Source organism: Solea solea, chromosome 1, assembly GCF_958295425.1.
Source record: "Solea solea chromosome 1, fSolSol10.1, whole genome shotgun sequence".
Classification (NCBI taxonomy): Eukaryota; Metazoa; Chordata; class Actinopteri; order Pleuronectiformes; family Soleidae; genus Solea; species Solea solea.
Genome location: NC_081134.1, coordinates 3,906,303 through 3,929,053, shown reverse-complemented (window position 1 = coordinate 3,929,053; position 22,751 = coordinate 3,906,303). Strand labels below are relative to the sequence as shown.

Here is a 22,751-nt window from a genome sequence, read left to right as displayed (position 1 = left end):
TTTTTTTTACATGTCGACAAATAAGGGACCAAGTGTCCTGTCAAAATGTGAAATGTGATCAAATATTAAAATGCAATAACCATGACCTGTTTCCCTCCCACAGAAAAAGCCCACTGAGGGACTCTATGCGGTGAGATTTACTCCACACATTTAAAATGATGATGTTTAACGTTGAATGCACAGTTAATGGTAGAATAACAATGTCTAAAAACCATGAAAAAATAAATAAATAAATAGAGTCATTCATTATTAAATCTCCAGGCGGATTTTTATGTCAAGGCAAAGACTGATCAAAAATCTGTCTGTGCATGCCACTGGAAGAAAATAGAAATAGAAATGTCAACATTGCATATTTTTACTGTGTTTCCCTTTGCGTGTGTGTTGTGTTGTGTTGTGTTGTCCAGGGTTTGTATGCTCCCACTAATGACACCTACGAGACCATCAGAATGGAGAAAAAGTGCATCGTGTGATCGGACGCAGACAAGTCGATCTTTTAAAATCTTCATACTGTAACTTTAATTGTTTCCTCTTCTTATTATATAAACACGTTTCTCTCCTCTCATGTCAAACGTTTTACTCCCTAAACTTCTTATCATCATTAATGCCACAATATTTGCTAAAACTACTTATTTAATTTAAGTGTTAAATGTTATGGGTTGTGCGTATTGGATGGGCTGGAGTTTTCCTCAAGTTACCAAGAAAACAGAGGTTTACCTATGTCTCTGTTCATGTTCCCCTTTTTTTAAACGCTGTGCAAGTTCCCCTCAGAGTGTGTGAAAGACCTACGTTATCTACACCTTTACATACACGACTGCATGTTATAATGATGATGACAATGACGATTTTTCAAAAACAAACAATTACTCGGATTAAAATCAGGTCATGTGAAAATATGTGGGGGGCCAGCTGCTTCATGCATCAGATGGAAGGATAAATAGATAGATAGATAGATAGATAGATAGATATAGATAGAAAACTGCAACTTTTACTCTTTAATTTCCTTTTTCTTCCCCTCTTTCTTTCCCTCTCTATTTAAATGCTGCTGCTTGCTGTATTTCTCTTTCTTATTGAAAAGAACTTTGAAATGCCTTGTTGAACTGTGCTATATAAATAATCTATAAAGTATAACTAATAAAAGCTTTGCCTTAAGGAAGAATTGATTTGATTTTGTTTAGTGGGATAAATACAGAGGGTTTCTTTCTCTCTCTCTGTCTCCATCAGTTCTTTCTCTAGTTGTAATTACAATTTCCATATAACCAATATTTTATTAAAAAATTCGATCACAATTTGAATTTGTTTGAATTTCCTAAATCAACTTAAATTCACCATAGACAAAGTGATCGTCATTGAGTTTTTATATCTTGAAAAAAATGCTGCAGTGGAGGGCAACCACACACAAAAAAACATTGATTACACAACTGTCAAATGTGTCTGAAACAGATTCACACAAGTCTGCGCACTGTTTCCCCTCAGGCTCTTTATGAAGAAGCAAGAAACACAGAAACTTCGACGACTGTTGCAACATACCCACAAAAAAACAGTGTCAGTATCACACTTGTATACGAAGGCTGGTAAAAGCAATATCAGCAGTGTCGTTTCAAAGTTCTCTTGGTTTGTTTTTATGAACAAAAATAGAAGACAAATTGTCTATTTTGTGACTTTTGCACAATTCTAACTTAAAAATAAAATAAAATATGTGAATCATTATTTTGACTCAACAGCACATACACCTCTAGGATGTCCATATAAGAGTTAGTGTATTATTCCCACTGCAACTTACCAAGAGTGCACTGAGCCGTGCTGTGTGAGCACTAAGGGTTAATATATATATGTCTATGTTGTTATTTGACACACATACTGTATATGAGTTATAAAACTCAAACAAACTTTACACAGACTAAAATAACAGCATGTGTATGTGGATGTATTCTCTTTTTGTTGTTGATGTCTGTGGCTGTTGCTGGAGGCCGTCGTCATCATCGTCATGAATCAGCAGGTGAACAACTGAAACAACAGCAGCCTCTGTCTGTCTGTCAGAGAGAAACAGCCTTATTATTTATGGTGAAACTCGAAATTCACATCAATTCATGCTGCGTTCAAGTCCCCCTCGGGAAAGTCAAGCTTGTGCATTTGAAGAAGTTGTAGGTTGTAAACGTACAATCATGCATACTATTAAACAGCAAGTTATGAGTTATGATTCTTAAAAAGCAAGGAATGGGGTTTGACCGACAGGACTGGAACTGTGTTATCAACACTAAGCCAAAATGTACACCTAATATACAGTAAAAAAATCTAATTTAATAACAATCTAATAATGATAAAAAATGAACAACAAAAACAAAGGGCCACAAAGTTGTCTTTGTTGATTTTCTGGTTTGAATTAAAACACTATTAAGTGTCCTTGTGTGTGTGTTTTAAATCCATGACGTATGACAGCGGTATCAAATGACCCGGTCATTTGAGTTTAAATGATATAAAAGTCACATAGTACATCTGTAAATTTAAGAAATACATACATAAATACTTCATTATGGCTTGACGTTAAGTGACGGATCACCTCTGACGGGAAAAAGTTAAAATCTGCACAATCTAGCCAGAAATAAAAATGAGTTTTTTACTTTATTTTGTTTAAAAAGATCAAATGTATATACAATGCTGAACAAATGTATTAGACCACCACCCAAAGCCACAGCTTTTTAAATTAACAGCATTGGTAATGATCAAATATAAGTTTTATGCTTCTGTAGTGGTTAGCTCTTCAACCAAAAATATTTTTTTCATCTAAAAACCTAATTAAGATTGTAAGTTTTACAGAAAAAAACATCTATCTATCTATTCCCCTTTTGTTTTTTGCACATAGCTCAAGTAACACTGTGATCTCTGATATCCATGAACGCAGCAACATTTGTGGGCGCGTCTAATGTGCTGAGTGGGCGGGGCCAGAATAGACAGGTGCTCCGTGCGTGTCTACGTAGTTCAGGTGTTTTGCTCGTTCTTTCCTCTGAGTGCGTGACAAACGCTCCCGGGTGTTTGGTTTTCAGGCGCTGGTGTTTTTCTTTTTCTCAGACTTGTCGCCACAGTTTGTTTTCTTTGCGGTGTGAACTTGTTCTACCTGCTGCTGCTGCTGCAGACTCAGTGGACTATTGTCTCGTTAGAGGACACTTTAACCAAGTGGCGCCGAACTTTGTCCAAACTTTATTTCCACGTGAGGTGATGAGAAAAACACCTGTTGCACCTGTTGACAGTCCTCTGAGCTCCCTGTGTCCACTTATACACACTTTAATCATGCCATTTTATTAATAATATTTTAAAAAAAGAAGGATTACAAGAAGGAGGCTGAAGTTTTGATTCCAGGAGAGAAGATGGAGTTGACAGTTGGACAGAGGACAACGTGTCTCGCTCTGCTTTTTCTATATGGTGAGTTCACTGTTCTATATTCAAACTGTTGCGTTCAAAGTGGCTCGTAAATTAATTCAGTGAGTGAATACTTGTTACTACTTCAGTATCCGCTTTTGTCCATTCAAACACTGTAGTGGCTGATTAATTGATTACTAATCGATTACTAAATTAACCAACTATTTTGATAATCGATTATTTGGGTTTAGAGGTTTTATTTTTCAGCCTTTTTAAATGGGAATTTTTCAGCTTCTTAAACAAGACATTTGAGAACATCATCATTTCCAAGTTTGGTGAAACACTGATTCAACATTTCCTGGCATTTTACGGACCAAACAAGTTCGATTAATCGTGAAAATAATCGACAGATAAATCACTTATGAAAATAATCGTTAGTTGCAGCTCTGATTTAGTGTTTGTTTCCACAGAATGTCTGGATATTGTCCAAAAATCCAAAACATAGTATTAATGTAATTTATCGATTGACTCACAGTGTGTTTTGATTGAAATTACCTCCTAGAAGCAAGATTTCTACATTTGTTTTGTTTCAAAACCACATCGATTATTGATTTACTTAAAGGAAAGTTCACTTCAGTTCACACAGTGTGTCATTTCTGTAGAACTGGAGTTGTTTGTGGAGAAAAGTTGAGTAACAGCATCTGAGGAAAATAAGATTCGCTTTCATTATTGTGAATCCTCGAATGATTCAATGTTAAACTGCATTCCCCATTTTTTATAGAGTAAAAACTGGAGTGATGAGGCCAGTTTTGCAGCAAATGCCCTTCATATATCAAAGCTACTGTGCTGCACAACAACATGCACATAAAGAAATAGTTTTCTCACACACTTGATCTACCATGTTTCCACGTCAGGTTTTGAGCACATGCTTTGGAATGCAGATATGAGTCAGACCTCACAAATGCTCCTGAGAATAAGTGGGAGACATTTTCCTGTGCACAGTTTTCCAGAAACCTATGTGAATGTGAAGCAGTGCAGGCAGTCGTTGTAGCATCAGATTCACGGGGAATTAAACGTTCACACTGAGCACACATGGGTGTCATCTGTGAGTGTCCACATACTTCTAACCTATTAGTTAATCTGCTTGGCTCAGGGCAGATGGTGAGTGAAGGAAGCAGCGTGACTGAATGTCGCTCAGTCACATTCTCACCTTTTTCTTTCTTGTAAACATGAATCAGAACTCGTTGCACAATCTGTGTGTCTTACCTGTGACTAATTCTGTCCATTCTGTTGAATTTCTGCTCCTTTTCTCCCTGGAAGTGGAGGTTGTGCATTGTGGAAATGGTGTGCAGCTGCAATTAAAAGAGCATTATACAATGTTATTATTATTATAATTTTTTTACCTGCAGCCACCAGAGCTGTTGATAAAAGTTACTGCCAACAGGAGTGAACTGGAAAAGCTTGAAAAGCAGCCTTGTGACATTCAAGTGAACTCATGTCCAGACTGTGTGTGTTTAACGCTTTTCCTTGTGTTGTAACAAAGTTCTTTACTTGTACTTAAAAACAACATTCACTTATCTGTACTATACTTTATTTATATTTCTAGCTACTTTTACTTTTACTCCTCTACATTTCCTGTAACTATCTTTGTTACTCGTTACTACCAAATAAAATCAGACGAAGAAGAGTTGGTATTATGGTCTGTATTTATATAGAGCTTTTCTAGTCTCGATGAGCAGCTTTACACTACAGTATTCACATGGCGCAACATGGGGTTAAATGTCTTGCTCAAGGACGCACATAGACCATCAGAGCCAGAGATTGAACCCACAACCTTCCAGTTGAAAGACAACTCACCCTACCACTGAGCCACCATGGCTCAATCCTACCTCCTCTTTTTTTTTATAAGTACTTTTTCTTTTACTTCTGAATTTTGATACTCAAGTACAATACAATCATGTACTTTAGTAGTGCTCACAATAGGTGCACCCATGGTAAATAGTGGTATTGTGGTAATAAAACACAACTCCTTATTTGGACATCCTGGGGGTGTGTGTTTATAGGTCACATGTTCAGGCTTTAAAAACATGTCTTTTCTTTCATCTACTTATTTGTTGTTGAGTCAAAGTTATGATTCATTTTATATCACATTTTTAGCAGTGATTTAAAGCAGCAATAATTGTGCAGAAGTTACACATTTTTTCTTTTGTTTTTGTTTATAAAAACGAGCCATGTGAACTTTGAACTGTGATGTATTTACAAATTTCACAAATTCAATCCGATTTTAAACCTTTTGAGTACTTTTTATTTAGGTGTGTTTATATAGTATATAGTTTATATAGGAAAAAACAGCCAACATGCTGTGTGTTCTAAGGGTTAAGTAATATTATAACAAAGTAACTTCAACTTCTACCAAAGTAATTTTCTAGTAAGATACTTGTATTTTTACTTGAGTATCCCTTTTAGGTACTTTTATACAACACTGCTCTTCTGCCTCTTTTCTCTTCCTCCTCTCACTTTTCCTTCCCGTCACATTCAAATGAGCCTTTACTTTCCCCTCTTTATTTTCTCCACCTCACAATCAGGTCACCAACACTGTAGCCCTTTGTTTCTTAGACTGAAGCTTTTCTGTTCGTGTAAAGAGACAAATGTCCTGTCACACTTTCATCGACGGGTCCTTGCACGGTGCGTGGGATTCAGTCTGTGGGAGTTTGTCTCCGATATCTTTCTACCTCCTCTCTGTAATCATTAATGCAGCTCATAAATCAGTAACTAAAACGAAAAGAAGTGTTTGCTTGACAAATCAAAGGGCAAATGTTTGGTTTTTCCTGTTTGCGTTGTTGATGTGTTGCTCTCACACCCTTTTCACTCACATTTCCGTCAGTGTATCTCACACACTCACTCACACAGATGTGTGAAAAAACATCATTGTTCGTCATTCATCACACGGTAAAACAGACGGTGTCTGTCACCTTTAAACTTTTCTACAAACTAAATGTTTCATTCATATGTTCTTCACAGAATTGTCAAGAATGTGTATCCATAAAGCACTTCAAAGAACTAATAATGTATTGCGCCGTTATAGCTGCAACTAACAATTCTGTTCCTCATGACTTGAGTCTGTGTTTGGTCCATAAAATGTCAGAAAATGTTGTTCAGTGTTTCCCAAACCTGGAAGTTATGTTTTGTCACTTTTAATGACTTCTTTGTCAAATGAAGCAACAGAACTAAATTGTTGATGATTCATTTAGTAATCAACTAATGGTCGATTTATCAAATAACCATTGCAGCCGTACAACAGAATGCTTGCGCAGGTGTTTGAAATGCTATTTTCCAGACCTTGAAAAGTCTGGAATTTTGATTGAAGGTCTTGAAAAAGTCTAGAAAAAAGTTTAGCTAGCAGAATTTTAGAGTCTGCGCACGTTTGTGTGAAATTGATTCTGCATTCATTCATTCTGTCATTCATTCATTCATGTTTTTATTATAATGAGCTTTCCTTTTAATTTCATCGGGCTTTTAAGTATAAAACTACAGGAAGTCCAGGTCTTGGGAATCATGTTTTCTGTTATGAAAAGTCTGGAATATTGATTGGGTAAAAGGACAAACACCCTGTTTTTCCACTTCCACTTTTCCACACACAACGATTTCTCTGTTGAAATATTCACATTTAAGAAGCTGAAACACCAGAAAGCATCTTTCAATTATGAAAACCCACCCAGAATAATCCATGATCAGAATAGTTGATGATTAATTTAGAGTAGTAATCAATTAATCATCAGTAATCATTTCAGCCATACAACATATTGCTCCATTGGGATACTACTGTATAAGCAAGGTGATATATTGTGATTTTTCACCCTCACAAACAGGTTATTTAAAACCTTCAGTAAAAATAATGTTATGTGCATTAACAATATATAATATCTCCCTTTCTTGTGAGGGGAGTGAAAGGAGGCTGGTTCTCAAGCTGTAGTATGTGTACCACCAGCGGTACGTGAGCTTCCTCTGGTGGTACAATCAGAAATACTCTACTGTGTATATACGGTACCAGGGTATGTGATTGGAGTTTTTCGAGTGATTCGGAATTTTGACCAGAGTGTTTAGAAAATTCAACCAAAATGTGGTGAACTGACATCACTCCCAGTTCAGACGTCGGAGTTCCCATGTAAATGGAATGCAGCACAACACACCCAGATAATAGACTGAGAGTTAAATTACTAATCCTTGTATACGTTTGAGTGAACTCAAACTGGCTCAGGGGCTTTGCACACAGTCCCTGCCCTCAGGTATTCACCCGGAAATAATAGAAGAAGCTGCTACACAGACGAAAAAACACGACCATGAACAAATTCATGGTCCATTCGCTTAATAGAAAAGAGTATCATTTTATTTAATTAAGGTAATTAAAGTACAGTTAACATAGTTCCAATACAAGGGAATGCAACTACGGTGCTGTACTTTGAGTTTATCGCTATTGCTAGTTTGCAACTCTTGTCCCTATAGTTGGGCTTTTACATGAACAGTATAACATATACACGGTCAAACAAGGTAAAACTACACCAAAAACACAGAACTACATACTAAAATTATGTAACACATTAAAATGTAAATGCATATACCAAATAACTTCATTACAATGAGCTCGATGATGAGCTGCATGCTAAACTACACAATAACAGTTATCAAATATAAAACATAATCGGTACAATAAAATATGATAAAACTTGCTAAAACTACACTTATTAGTACACAACTTAAAAGTCAAATAAACCTAATACAGGAATAAATATTTTTAAATGAAGATATAGGATGACGCTCAACATGCTAACAACTAGCTGCCAGCTAAAGTTGCTTTGGTCTTTAGTTTAATAGGTTTAGGAGCGTTGCCACCTAGTGTATGGGAGGCACACACCTTGTTTCCCCACAAGTTCTTACTGATTGAAAACATGGGAAAAAGTAATTTTAGCCACTTTATCATTATATAAAATCTACGTTTGCAACTTTATTAGCCTTCTCCAACTGCAACCTGCAGCTCCTTTTTCCTCGTTTGGTAAGTTTGTGTCACTTGGGTCAAAAACAACGACATATTTCAAATACTGAAGTCACAAAATGACACGTTTGCAGCAGTGGATAAACAACTCCTCCTGAATCACAGCTTTTTTTCTCAGCACCTGTTCACAAACAGGAAATGTCTCTGCTTATAAAGGGAGACTTAGCTCCAATCAAAACTCTATTGTCCAGGTGTTTTGAGCTCTGTCGCCACACGGCATGAAGATCACCCGTTCACTCCAACCCTCTGCCTTTTCTTTATGCTCTCTCTGTGTCTGCTTGTCAACACTGGAGCAGGTTTGTTGCACTGGCGTCTGACTCTGCAGGTGTGACTGTGAGTTTGTGTGTTTGTCTGTGTACTGTATATACAAACTGTGTGTGGAGCTGCTGACTTTTATTTAACCAAGAAAAACCACATTTCAAAGTGTGTCCTGGTCAAGAAGTGCAGCAGCACAATTACAAGCAAAGTCCAGGTGGCCATACAGACAAACCCTCATAGTAAAAATAACAATCACAAAACTATACTGTAAAGAATATTTCAATGTATATAAAGCGCTTCAAATAATTGATAACGTATTGTGCTATCGATAATTCAGTACTTGTTTGGTCCATATAATGTGAGAAAGTGTTAAAAATGTTGACGTCTGTTTCCCACACCTGGAAATGATGATGTACAAACAGTCAGCAGCCATACATACTATATACAAAAACAAAAAATGTGTCAAATTTGGACATGAAAAGGTGAATTCAGTTTCTTATTTGTCAAATAAATAATAACATTTTTAGTTTTAGACACATTTTTGAAAGATTTCTATATAATATTGACATGTGGTCTTATACATTTGTTATAGCTTACCTGCACTGCAAATAAAAATGCTATTACTAAAGTGCCAGTTTGTTTAGAGTCATTTTAAAAGTTTAAAGGAGATTTTATAGTTGCCTAAAATGCAATTTGGCAAAAATAAAACCACTGCCATGATCCCACCCCTTTTCTGTTTGCTGTCCGAACAAAGCTCCGCCCTAAAACACTGTGAACCATGTTTTTTTTATTATTTTTTTATTTATTAATTAATATTAAAAATAACAAGCTGCTTAGTGATGTAAACCCAACAAAAGTAGAATATGGACATTTCCGTTTCCAAAATGTTGAGAGCAGAAGTCTCAAAGACGTCAAAAGCCCCCAACAATCAATCAATTACATGTGGTACTTTCACTCAAAGGGTAACTAAACCCCTAAACCACTTTTGGGTTAGGGTGTATTATCCCACCCCCTGTGGTGCTCAGTCATCCCTCCTTCCCTTCCCCGTTAGCCTCAGACCAGGGGTTTAGTTACTCTCTAATATCTTTAAAGTTATTTCTGTCTGTTTTTTTATTTTATGTACATATTCATTTTGCATCATAAATACATTTTTTTCTATCTCTCATTCCAACATTTTGTTCCTCAAATTATATGAAACATCGTCACAAATATCGTTATTCTATCCATCTGCCATCACCTGTTTAAATGCTGCTAGACTAGATATTATGATATCTTTTTTATTTGAACACATTTAAAAAAGAAATATGAAATATGAACTTATATGTACCTGTACCCCATTCCTGTTACACACAACTCAATTTACTTTATCCCATCACCAAATATTTACATATTTACAGTACTTTATACAAAGTTTTAATGTACTCAGTACAACACGAGAACATGTCTGGCTTTAAACACGACCATTTCCATCACCGTCCTGGATTAAACTGCCGTTCTTCATCCTTATACTTGTTTAAAATGTGTATTTTGTAAATCCCTCTCAACTGATATTTTGTGTTTAACCTTAGAACTGTCAAAAATAACCACAAAACATCTTTCACAACATGACATGTCCTCCTCAGTTTCGTGTGTGCAGAGTGACTTTGTGGAGCCTCTCCAGCCTCGCACCTCGCAGCGCTCCCTGACAGAGAGTCAGACCAGGCTTCCCTGTCGCTACCAGGCCAAGGAGGGCGAGAAGGTGGTGCAGGTCACCTGGTACAAGGAGCTCGCAGGTGGTGCCAAGGAACAGATCATCACGGCCCACTTTACAGACGGCCACACAGGTAGGCTGCAAGATCTGAAAAAGGTACAACTACAGTTACTGCACGATGTGTGGTGCAGGTGTTTATTCCCATGAGCCATATGCATCATTACTGTTAACACAGAGCTTTAAGGCTGCTTTTTTCCATTATTATGTTCAGAGGACATAATCGACTCTATAAACACACCTGAGCCAAAAAGTTTGGATTGAATTTCCGATCACATACTCAAAGATCCAACCATTTTCAAAGCTTGAAATTGTAAAAACATTCAGTCTGACACTGTTAGAGCTGAAACAACTACTTGTTAACTATTTTGATAATCGATTCATCGTTTTGAAGCTTTTTTCATTATTAAAACAAGATTGTCTGATTGTTTTAAGCTTCTTAAATGTGAATATTTTCTGTTCTCTGTGCTCCAGATAACAAAGAAATCATTAAAAACTGAATAATTTCCGGGTTTGACAAACACTGATCCACATTTTTTATTTTATGGACCAAACCATCACTCATTTAATCGAAAAAATAATCTACAGATTAATGAATTTTGAAAATAATTGTTAGTTACAACAAGAAATATGTTATAAGTGTGCGAGACAATTCTATTCTTCAGCCAACTATAGATTTAATAACCCCCGCATTCTTATAACCGGACTTGGTGTACAATATTAATAGCCATAACTTAGGATAAGACACCTGATAATCAAAAATCTCCATAACAATAAGAAAACCATAAAAAAACATAAATCATTTATTAAAACCCCAGGATTTATATGTCAAGGCGTGCAATTCTGCAAAAGTCTCTCAAAAATACATGTAAGCACTTAGGGTTAAAAGAGAATAATAAATAATAAAACTAAACAACTAATATGTTTAAGTTATTGATAATTTTCGACCTGACGTTAATTGTCCTCAGAGTTCGGACGTTACTCGGGTCGTGTGAGGTTCGAGAGCATCAGCCCCACGGAGAACTCGGCGCTGCTCATCCCCAGCACGGAGACGTCGGACGAGGGCAGCTACACCTGCCACATCTCCACCTTCCCCAATGGAAACTTCGACAGACACATCACCCTCACTGTCTGGAGTGAGTCTCGTCTTTCCTTTCTCCTTTCTTCTTCTTCTCTTAATCTCCCCGAATTTAACGGCTTCTGTTATGACATTTAAACCATTATCCTCCTCGTACAAGAGCGAGGGAGCCTTTCCCATACGTCGCCTGCCAATCAAAGCCTGTCGGCAGCAGCGTGATGTCATTTATTTTGGGATTTCTGTTTTTATAAATCTCAGTTTTCCACAGGCGATGATGCCCTTTTCTTTGTCTTCTTAATCCTTAATGGCTGTTGTTGCTAATTTTAACTCCCTGTTTTTGTCTTGTGCGTTTTAATAATCCCAGTGATAAACTCTGAGTGGAAGAACTTCAGCCAGCCACTGAGTTTACACAACAATAGACGCTGTCATGAACAGGGTGTGAATCACAACCGTGTCAAACCAGTTGGTGACTGAGAAAACAGAAATGTATTTGTGTGGAATTATCACCAGTGACATTTGGACGCTGTTTTTTTTGTTTTTGTTTTTCCAAAACAGACTTGGTGTTTTCATTAGAAACAAATCACTTCCATGTCGTGTTTTCATTCAAATTCACATTTCATGTTTCATTGATTATGATTTTATATTAAGTCATCTTTATTTATCTTTTTAAACAAAGACACATTTTGCATTTGCACCTTCTCTTCTACACCAGAGCTATTATTATTATTATTATTATTATTATTATTATTGTAATTGCTGTATATGTTACTTGTTTTCAAGTCACTATAAAAAACTTTTCCGTTACTCCTTAAGCCTCTAACACCGAGCGTATGGCAGACAACACGTTTGCGCAACAGTTCAGTTTGTGGTATCAGAAAAAATTCCAACTGTTTCTGAAAGCTGAGAAGTCAAAGCCGGCATGTGGTTATTATGGTTATTTCACTCGTGCTGTTGCAGGAAACCGGCGAATCAGCATCTTTGTCACCAGAGAGGAGAGAGTTGGCGAAACATCTGTACTATACATAGTTTCCCTTTTTGGCCTGTGTTTGGACATTGAAACCAAAAATCAGTAATTTTAAATATGTTTTAAATCTGGTGTTCATGTACAACTAACAGTGTTTTTCTAAAGAAACCTTTTGTTTTTCTTCATTTTAAATTATTATTATTATTATTATATTTTAACATGCAGTAAATTGTTCATTTACAGTAATTCTGGAAAAATGGGCAAAAGCACTTAGTTACAGTTATTTTCTGGCTCTTTTATGGTTAAAATAAGCAAAAAAAAATCCAGCCGGACACTTTGAGGCTTAGGTGTGTAAGATGCATCAAAGGCACACGGAACATAAAAAGCTCCCTCTGCTCCCTCTCTGTTCTCTGTTAGCGTTACCCATCTCCACCCTGGATCCGGTCGTCCTGGTGGAGGGTCAGTCGTTCCGCGTGGCTGCCTCCTGTCGAGCAGTGGGTCGCCCGCTTCCCCGTCTCTCCTGGGACACGGACCTGTCGGGCCAGACCCAGAACCGTACCAGCGAGGGCGGCGCGGTCTCCACCTACTACTCCCTGCATCCGTTGCGCATCATGAACGGGAAGAAGCTGGACTGTTTGGTGTGGCATCCAAGTCTGGAGGGGCCGCACAGGATCTCAAACCGCCTGGTGGTTCAGTGTGAGTACTGATGAGGACGATCATGATGATTGTTTGAGGAGACTATTATTAGATTTTATGAATACCAATATTGTTCCTACTTACTTGCTAAATGTTGATTCAAAGACATGAGAGGTTTCATAGATCCAACAGTTATTTTATGATTGTTTTTTCAGCACATAAATTAGAAGCTCTTAAAGGTAAGAATTATGTAAGAATTAGTGACATGTTATGGTGAAACTGAAGATTGCAACCAAGAAGGCAGGACTCATCGGGGAACTATGGTGGCCTTTGCATACCAGAAAAGATGAAAACATTCTTTCTCAAGGCTCTCCACTCTTCCTCTCTCTCTGCTATTTCCTCTCCATTCTTTGTTGGTTAATGCTTTGGGTTTATATCATTTTGTCCTGTAAGCTTCTGCTTCAAAACGTGAAAAGCAGCCCATTTAGACTCTAGATGGCCTTATATGGCCTCCATAAAACCATAAAACTCTTGTCTTGAGTAGAGCTGATAATCGATTATTTGGTTTTAGAGTTGTTTAGAGTACTTGCTTAATTGAGAAAATAATGGACAGATTAATCAATTATGGAGATAATTGTTAGTTGCAGCTCTAGTGTTGAGGAAGTGCACGTTATCCACCATAATGACTACCTTCAGTTGAATTTCTTCCAGTTCTGCAGCAGAAATGTCAGCAGGGATAAAGCAGTCAAACACTGTGCCGCCTGACGTTAATCATGTTGTATTTGTGTTTTATACGGCTGCTAGTTTAACCCCCTTTAATCAAAAATGCAGTCAACATGTGACTCTGAAATGACGCTGCTGATCAAACTTGAAGGAGCGAAAGTTTATATTCCTCCTGGAGCAGTTTCACCGTTTAACATTTTGTTGTGTGACTACTTTAGATGAGATTAGATGATATTAGATTAGATAGAACTTTATTAATCCCTCAGAAGGAAACTAACGCTCCAGCAGAAATACATTACATAAAAAACACATTTACAACAAAAAACCAAAGAAGAAATAACAGCACACCACATTATGTTCTATTATAACAGATACATTATTATTGTTATTATTATTATTATTATTGTTATTGTTGTTATTATCATTATCATTATTCATTGTATTCTATGTATATACTTTAGTACAGGGGTGTCAAACGTACGGCCTGTGGGCCAGAACCGGCACAACCGGTCCAATCCGGCCCCGCAGGATGAATTTGTGAACATGTACAGTTTAGAATGTAATCATAATGTGCAATACTGTAATTTTCAGTCTCAGAATCATATAAATCTGCTGTGATCTTATAAGTTGTAATGCATGTGTGCAAATGGTAAATTAAGCATAATATTCTTGAAATTGCACCTGTTTTTTCTCAGGTTATTCTTGTTTTATAGGTTATTATGATATTATTTGACTGGTCCGGCCCACTTGAGATCAAATTGCGCTGTATTTGGCCCCTGAACTAAAATGAGTTGGACACCGCTGCTATAGTTTGGTATTATAATATAAATGACCGCATATATACATATTAATATCAGCAAAATAACTGTTAATAATATTATAGTTAGCAGATATATTGATAGTGCGTCTTAATATGTATTTGTTTTTGTATTGCTAGATTTAAATGTTTCCACTTGTCCTCTTTGAGGTGATTGTATTCATTTCCAGTTTAATTTGCAGCTGGGACGTCATCTGAGTCTCACTGTAGTAATAATACAACTAACGCTAATGACTTAATGTGTTTCATGTAGGTGTGGCAGTGAGGACGTAATGTGCATTAACAAATGTCCTCAACACAAATACTTAAATTGTACTTAATTATTGTTACTGGCCACAGCTGAAATCTATGGTTAAAAAAATGAATAAAGGCGTTTTCAGCATTAGAAATGGAAAAATACAAAGGAAAATAATGACGATAGAATGTATATATATATTTTTTAAATTGTGTTGCTTTCCCAGTGTGAACATGCCACCTACTCAAAACCAGTTAAGAATATTGCTATTAAATAAGAAGTAAGGACGTGTATGTACACGTTTCCTGTATGTTCCCTCTGGGTACAGTGTGAGGGGTGTTTGCACAGCCAAATGCTGCGTCTGTGAAAATAAATAAGTGAGTTAGACTCAACACGAGACATTATTGGCAGGCTGGATCCAAAGCGGGGGGAAAGGGTTTGACTAATGTGTCGTCCTTCTGTGTAAGTGAAGCCACATAACCTTCACTCCTTTCACACACTAAACAAATGCTCTTTGTCCATGAATCTGCTGGACAAAAATGTGTCCCATGGCTGAACATTTTTCTTACTCTGTTTTAAGCCTTTTCATTTGAAATGAAATCAGTGAATTTCAGTTGTGTGCTTTCCTGTAACGGTTGGGTCATATCATATACTGGTGATGTATTGTTGTCTTTCCTCCAATACAATAATCCACACACTGGGGCAAGGAAATCCTGCAATTTTAACTTTTCATGGAGGAAACTTTTCATGGATATTTTTTTTTTAAAATCTGCAGTCTCACCATTAGGTGTCACTAATTCTTACACACCAGACCTTTGTTTTTTTTCTTAATTGTTCTTAAGGAAGTTACACAGCATCAGATTCATGACGTTCATGAGCTGATGTAGACTATAGTGCATATTTAACTTAAAATAATAAAGATATAGAAGGTATAGAATTGATGATAAAAGTGTAATTTAAAGTCAACAACAGATTATGTGTACGGATTCCATCCTTGCCACAGAATTAATCCCAGATTCTGTGAAATTTGTGAAAAACCTCAAAGATATATTTAATTTAATCAACTTGAACATGATGCAAACAATTTTATACATTTCCAAAATTCCAATCATAATTTATTTAAATGGTATGAGATACCTGGAGGTGTCTACCAAACAGGAAATTATTACAACTTAATCTGGGTGCAAAGATATACTTACAATTTTAACATCTTGGCACATTCTCCCATAGTGACGAAGTGAAAACACAATTTAAGATTTTCATTTATAAGGTAAAACTAAAATGCCACTTGGGGACAAATCTCAGGGTGCCTGATCATCAGATTATGTGTGCAAGTGAAGGGGATAAGTGAATAATCTGTGTTGCTCTTGTGTTTCTGTGTCAGATCCTCCAGACACGTCCATCTCCGCTGCGTCAGAAAAGTGGTACGTGGGTTTCGAGAACGCTGAGCTGGCGTGTGACAGCGGAGGACACCCCAGACCTCCCAACGTCACCTGGACATGGTACCGTCATCGTTCCTGTGTGATGCTCTATGATACACATGATACATACTATGGTTTATAACTGTGTCTGGCTTCCAGCGAGACAATTACACGTCAATTCACCTCGCTGTAATACTACCCGTGCTGCTTAATTGCTCTTTACATGGCACTGGAATGTGGCTGAAAACATACATAAGCCACGGCTAACAACGCCTACACATAGACGGGAGTTTCGCGGATAACAAAGACGTGTGCTTGAATCTAAAGGAGGGCGCCTTCCTCTATTCTGTCTCAATTCAGCCCAGAATAAAAGCAGTGGTGTCGCGTTTCTCAATCCGGCGTTATAAAGAGACAGAAAGAGGCATTTTCACACGAGGGAGGGAGCGATCTGTGCGAGGAAGAGCTGGAGACGCATGCAGAAGCTCTTAATCATAGTGCCATGCCTTAAATATCACTCTAATGCCTGGTAAAACACAGGGTCTGCACTTTAATTAGAGACACTCTACCAGCCATTACAACGCCGACTGTGCACACAGTGATCAAATGTTCTGTGCTGCTGAGTGAAGGATTTTTTTATTTTTTTTTATTTTGCCGTGAGACAATCTCGAAATATTCAGATTATTCAGGATTAAGAGTTTCAGTGTTACAGACCCTTCGGCGCATCCATTTGTGGAAAGGTGTGGATGTGCACAGCCTTTTTTATTTATTTTGTTTATATACATTTGAATGATCACTTTGAAAAGGGAAACACTGCTTATTCTTAAACTCATAGTGCTCAAACTGGGGTACATGTACCACCAGTCGTACACAAGCTTCTTCTAGTGGTACTTGGACGATTAATTGGAGTCACCTTATTTCTCACTCCATCTTCATCTAATTTCACTATACCAGTTTGTGAAGTATATGTGAGGAAGAGGAGGAGGATGAGAAAGCAAATGATCTTATTAGGAATAAAAAAAGTATTTTCTCAGGTGGTACTTGGTATAAAACAACGTCCACCTACGATCACCTCTGAAGGTCATAAAAGAACATCTCTATTGTTTCCTCCACCAAGGATGTTTTCAGTGCTGTGAGAAAATTGTGGTATAAGTGTTTTCACATATCCAAAGAACTTGGGAGCAAGAAAGTCGGTGCAGAACGACTAAATCTTGAAAAGTTCAGTGTGTAAGAGTGAGTGAATTCAGATCGTAGCAACTGGAGGATCCTCCCTTTTTTTGTGTCATGGGCGGGCATTATAGGGCCGTGCCCGCCCACAGTGTTAGCCACTCCTGCCCTGGACAGTTTGGATATCACATTAAAAAAAAATTCGAGGACAAGAAGTGACGACGCGAACTGGAGTCCGCCTGAAAAAGTGTGCCCCCCTGAAGAAATGTAATGCCCCCCCTTTAATTTGTTTCTGCAGGGAACTACGGTGGCCTTCACATACCAAGGTCCTTGCAGAAAGTACATATAAAAAGCTTATTCTAGGGCTACAACAACCAAATCATTTTAATTTTATTTCTCTCTTTTAGCTATTTTTCTGACCCAAAAGGTTGTTGCATCGTGCAAAAGAACATGTTATTTAATGTGTTTATAGTACTTGACACATACAAAAATTGAAGCAGTTGTGTGACATTTTCACAGAAATGCATTAACTCATGTTATTGCCAAGAGTAAGTTGAGAAGATCGAAACCGCTCGTCATACCTTTTCAGTCAAACAGGACGCTACAGGCAGTTAAAGGTTGACGTAGCACGAAAAACTGTAATGTCAGCTGTTAAATGCTGTTAAAGTCTGTTTCTTCATTCTGTCTAAAAGGGGTTTCAATCTTTTTTTGACTGCTGAACACGGATCATTTACTTTGGTCTGTATCATTTTCAACCAGCTACCGTGTGCCGGCTGAAAAATCTCCACCTGTGACTCTTGGTATAAAAGGTCGGTCAGGGAAGGAAGGTGCGGTTTTCATAAAAGAAACGTGAGCTGGCTCCTGTTCTCGGGGTAAAGCAGCAGATAAATAGCTGCTGCTGTCGTGCAGCGAAACCAGGGGCAACATGACCCCTCTCTGTGGACCTGATCACAAAACTGGCTCTCCATTATCTTCAGCTGCTCTGTGTGAGACTCAAGACCTGGACCTGCTTAAATCCCCCAAACCTGTCATTTACTTATTTATATGCAGATCAATCAGCTGTAGCAGGTTTTGGTTCAGGCACATTGGTGGTTACACTGCAGCGACCGATCAGTCGACTGAAATCATTCTTTGATGCAAACCAGTTTACGACTATTCTATTCATTAATAAATCATTTTCTCAATTTATCGATTAGTTCTTCATTATTTTTTATAATCTTACTGAAATAATACTGTTGTTTTTCAGTATCATTTCATATATCGTCACTTTCCATGATTATGTTTTTGTGGTGCTCTGTTTATTTTTATTGAGTGATTTATTTATTTTATAGCTATAGCTATTTATTCAGCTATTTTGATCATTGATTAATCAGTTTGAGTCTTTTTTTTTTTTAAGAATTAAAAAATTTCAAATTTTTCAGCTTCTTAAATGTGATAAAATCGAATAATTTTGGTTTACGTACCAAACAATTGCTCAAATAATGGAGAAAATAATGGACGGATTAATTAATTATGAAAAGAATCGTTAGTTACTGCCCTTCTTTAGTATTTGTACTCTTTGAATTGTTTTCCCTTCCATTATTTCCACTCAGCACAGTTTTTAGGTCTGCAACAAGTAGTCAATGAATCTATTATTAATAAACCAGTTAGTAAAGTTTAAATAAGCTCCACCTCCTGTAAATTATATTCTTTTTTTCTTTTCTCATCTATGACGGTAGACTCATAATCTTCGAAGAAAGATGAGAGACCAATCAACTAATCGAGCGGCCCTAAATGTTTGGTCTATAAAATGTTGTACAATGTCTGTTGGGTTGGTTTTGTAAATCTCTAAATTACTTAAATGTCTTGTTTTGTCGTCAAACCAAAGACACAAACTTTCTTGCCATAGTGGAGCAAAGAAAGCAGAATATTGGCTGAAGTCGGAGAAACTGCCTTTATTTGTTGTGACTCATTTATCAGTCGATTACTGATCAAGGAATCCGTTCACAGTTGCTGTCATGGTGAAGCAGTTGTTATTGGAATTCATTTGATCTATCGCTCACCAAAATGAGTCAGAGCTTTTGTGAGTCACAGTCACAGGTTTCTTTGTTTGTGACACCTATCTGCAAATCAATCACAACATGTTTCTCTGGGATTCCTCCACAGGGGAGGAGGAGCTCTGCCAGATGGAGTGTCTGTGGTGGGAGAAAAGCTCATCTTTGGACGGCCCCTCCGCCTGAATGACTCCGGGGTCTTCGAGTGTGTGGCCAAGAACAAAGTGGGACTAGGAAGAGCCGAGTATACACTGATGGTCACAGGTAAGAGAGAAGTTCTGTTGGTATTATTATTAGAAGGAGAAACTGAAATGTACAGCGCAGAGAAATTGGACAAATTTGCTGCCCTCTTGTGATGAATGAGAGAATGGTGTGTGTGTGTGAGTGTTTCAACATTTCAATTGATTTATTTTTTCTTTCAGGGAAGTCTAAACAAATCCAAAACTTTTTTGAAGACAACCTGCTGCTGATTGTCATCGGCGCCTCGGCCGTAGCTCTGGTCATGATCCTGGTCATTGCCGTCCTGCTGGTCAACCGCCACCATCGCCACAGAAATAAAAGGCTCGAGAAGGAGCTCAGCGAAAAAACGTGAGCATGTTTTCCTCTTAAAAACCATGACGTCCTTGTACTGTAAATGTTTCTTGTATAAACTCTTATTTAAATTCTCCTCAAATATGTTGTTTTTACACCCCAGGAATGAAATTGACACCCTCTCCAGACAGGCCTCCTTCAGGAGACTGAACTCTGTTAGCACAGACCCCAGAGTGCAGGTAACACACACACACCCACACACACCCCCACACACCCCCACACACTCTCTCTCGCTGAGAACAATAAGGGTGAAGAGAAACCAGGTTGACACACCCGCCCTGTGGCCGGGTGGAGTCAGGGTGGAGTCATGTCTGCTGTGGAGGCTGGTGATGATTACAGGCTGCTGCAGCTTCAAACACATGAAACACTCACACAGTCCATTCATTTTATCCAGGTGATATCTATATGTACATATATATATGTATATGTATATGTATATGTATATATATATCTATATATATCTATATATATATAGTATATATACTATATACTATATAATATATAGTCTTTCATGTTCACACTCAAACTTTCTTTTACTTTCTACCTGTAGTCTGAAGATTACGCTCTGCTGAGAGTCGACAGCAGAATGAAAAACAGCCAAATGTCTCTGGTGAGTTAATGATCATGCCTGTTTTTGAGAGCAGATCACGTTAAGTCTCTACTGTTTTTGTTTATATTGGGTCAGGACCTTTGAGATTTAGTTTTGGTCGCCAAATAAATTTACCGTACGTTTTTCAGGTCAGGTCAGGTTTTCAGAGGTGCAGTAACCATGTATCACCAGCAGGATGTGCCAAAGCACCTTACTGGTACATTACGCTAGTGCATTTCCTTAGATTAAAATACTCTGCCTGATAACTGCTTTTAACTTCCACATTAAAATTAACCCTATTCTTACTTGACAAACCCTCAGTCTAAAGCCTACAGACTCTTCATTTACGATCATATATGTTATTTTATTATTATTTTTTTTTTAATAAACATGACAAACTAACCCGACCTAGTTGAAATATAAGCCGATAACACATTTGTGCCTAATTTTTGGACACTTTTTGTAATTACAGACTATAATACCTAATATTATTTTTGAAAACCACACTGCAACTTCTACCATTTTGTAAGGAAGACGCAAGCATTGTCAGGTTATCGATGAGTAAAAAGTGCACAGTGTTTGTCGGAGTCAGAAGGTCGTGTCTGTGTCACCTCTCCACCTGCAGGAGCGACCCATCTATAAAGGCAGCCAGTCCACTCTGGGTGGGAAGTGGAGTCCTCCTGGAGGCGTGGAGGTGGACGAGCTGGGACGTCCGGTCGTCTGGCACGACGGCAGAGAGAGTCTGAGAGAGACGGAGATGGACGGGGAGAAGGAGGAGCGCAGGAGGAGAGTGGAGTCGTACCTGAAGAGCAGCAACATGTCACTGGTAAGTCTTTGTCGTTTTCAGAAGATTTTTCTCTCCTTGTTGCCGTTTTATCTAATAAAGTCGTGATTTTTTGTTGTGTCTTGCAGGACTCGGGTCTTCCTTCATCCCTGCTTCCCCTGAAGGTCCAGCAGGAGGATGGTGTGGGACCCAGAGAACCAGATCTTGGCCATCTCAGGGAGGGAGACTCCCCACGTGAGGAGGACTGGGTCCCCGTCCCATCGGAGGCGGGAGGACGCGAGGACGACGGCGGCAGCAGCTCCTTCGAGATCTCGGAGGCGCTCACTAATCACTTCTACTACAGTAAAGGAGTCCTCAGACCCAGGCCACACCCCAATGCCATTCTGCTGCATCCCAGAACACAGATGATCTAGACCAAGACTCTCATTCTCTACATGTGAACAGAGAGTCAGAGACGGCGATCTCACTCTCTGTCTTTGTTTATTTTATGTTTTTATATGTTTTTGTTGGCGTTTTTATGCCTTTGTCAGATACATGCACTGATGATGGCGACAGCGATGGTGAATGACTTAAGAGTGAAGATCGATACATCCATCGGAAACTAACGGGAAAGATTTTGATCCTTATCATCACCTGCAGATACGGCGGCTTTTAATTTACCTCCACAACAGCGATGTTTAAATGAAAACTCGTCAACTCCTTGAATATACAAGGAATCAAGGTCCCTGTTACACAGTGTTTACTGTACGGGCGTGTCCTCAGCTGCCATTAGAGGACGCCATGTTTACATTTTAAATTTTGTTTTCTAATTCTCGCAGGGCAGCAATGACGCTGGCGATTTGTAAGCTTTAAGACCCGCTCAACTGGACTCGGAACTGTGACATTTTCAGTTTGGATGCACATGTGGACGACAAGTGTATGTATATATACACACAGTACACGAGGAAGCAAAACAGAGGTACTGTATGCTTACTGGAAAAAAAGGATGACGGATAAAACATATGGAACTACCTTCTATGACCAGGTTTAAATTATATACATTAACTGTAAGGAAAGAGGAAACATGCAGGAGATGAACTGTGAACACATCACGTCTCTGCAGATTTTTGTATATCATTGTGTGTTTTCTATGAAACTAAAAAAAAAACCCTGATATGTAAATGTTTATTCATAAAAGTACAGCACATGTCATTTTAAATAACAAAGTTATTCGTTTAAAGGGACTATTAAACTTGTTTCACCTCATGTGAGGTTAAAGGGCATCATGAGCCTCATCACAGCTGCTTTTATGAGATTGTAGTGATTTC

The 22,751-nt window shown here is 38.0% G+C and overlaps 1 protein-coding gene across 1 annotated transcript; it reads left to right on the top strand.

The window, feature by feature from the left end:
• The first annotated feature begins 2,982 nt into the window (after window positions 1-2,982).
• On the top strand, window positions 2,983-22,706 carry nectin4b (nectin cell adhesion molecule 4b). The gene is made up of 11 exons (XM_058644529.1): window positions 2,983-3,417; window positions 10,285-10,485; window positions 11,378-11,545; window positions 12,869-13,147; window positions 16,247-16,364; window positions 19,593-19,744; window positions 19,903-20,068; window positions 20,175-20,250; window positions 20,622-20,681; window positions 21,286-21,486; window positions 21,573-22,706. The coding sequence occupies exons 1-11, from the start codon at window positions 3,363-3,365 to the stop codon at window positions 21,855-21,857; spliced, it is 1,761 nt and encodes a 586-aa protein (XP_058500512.1). The 5' UTR covers window positions 2,983-3,362; the 3' UTR covers window positions 21,858-22,706.
• The last annotated feature ends 45 nt before the right edge of the window (window positions 22,707-22,751 follow it).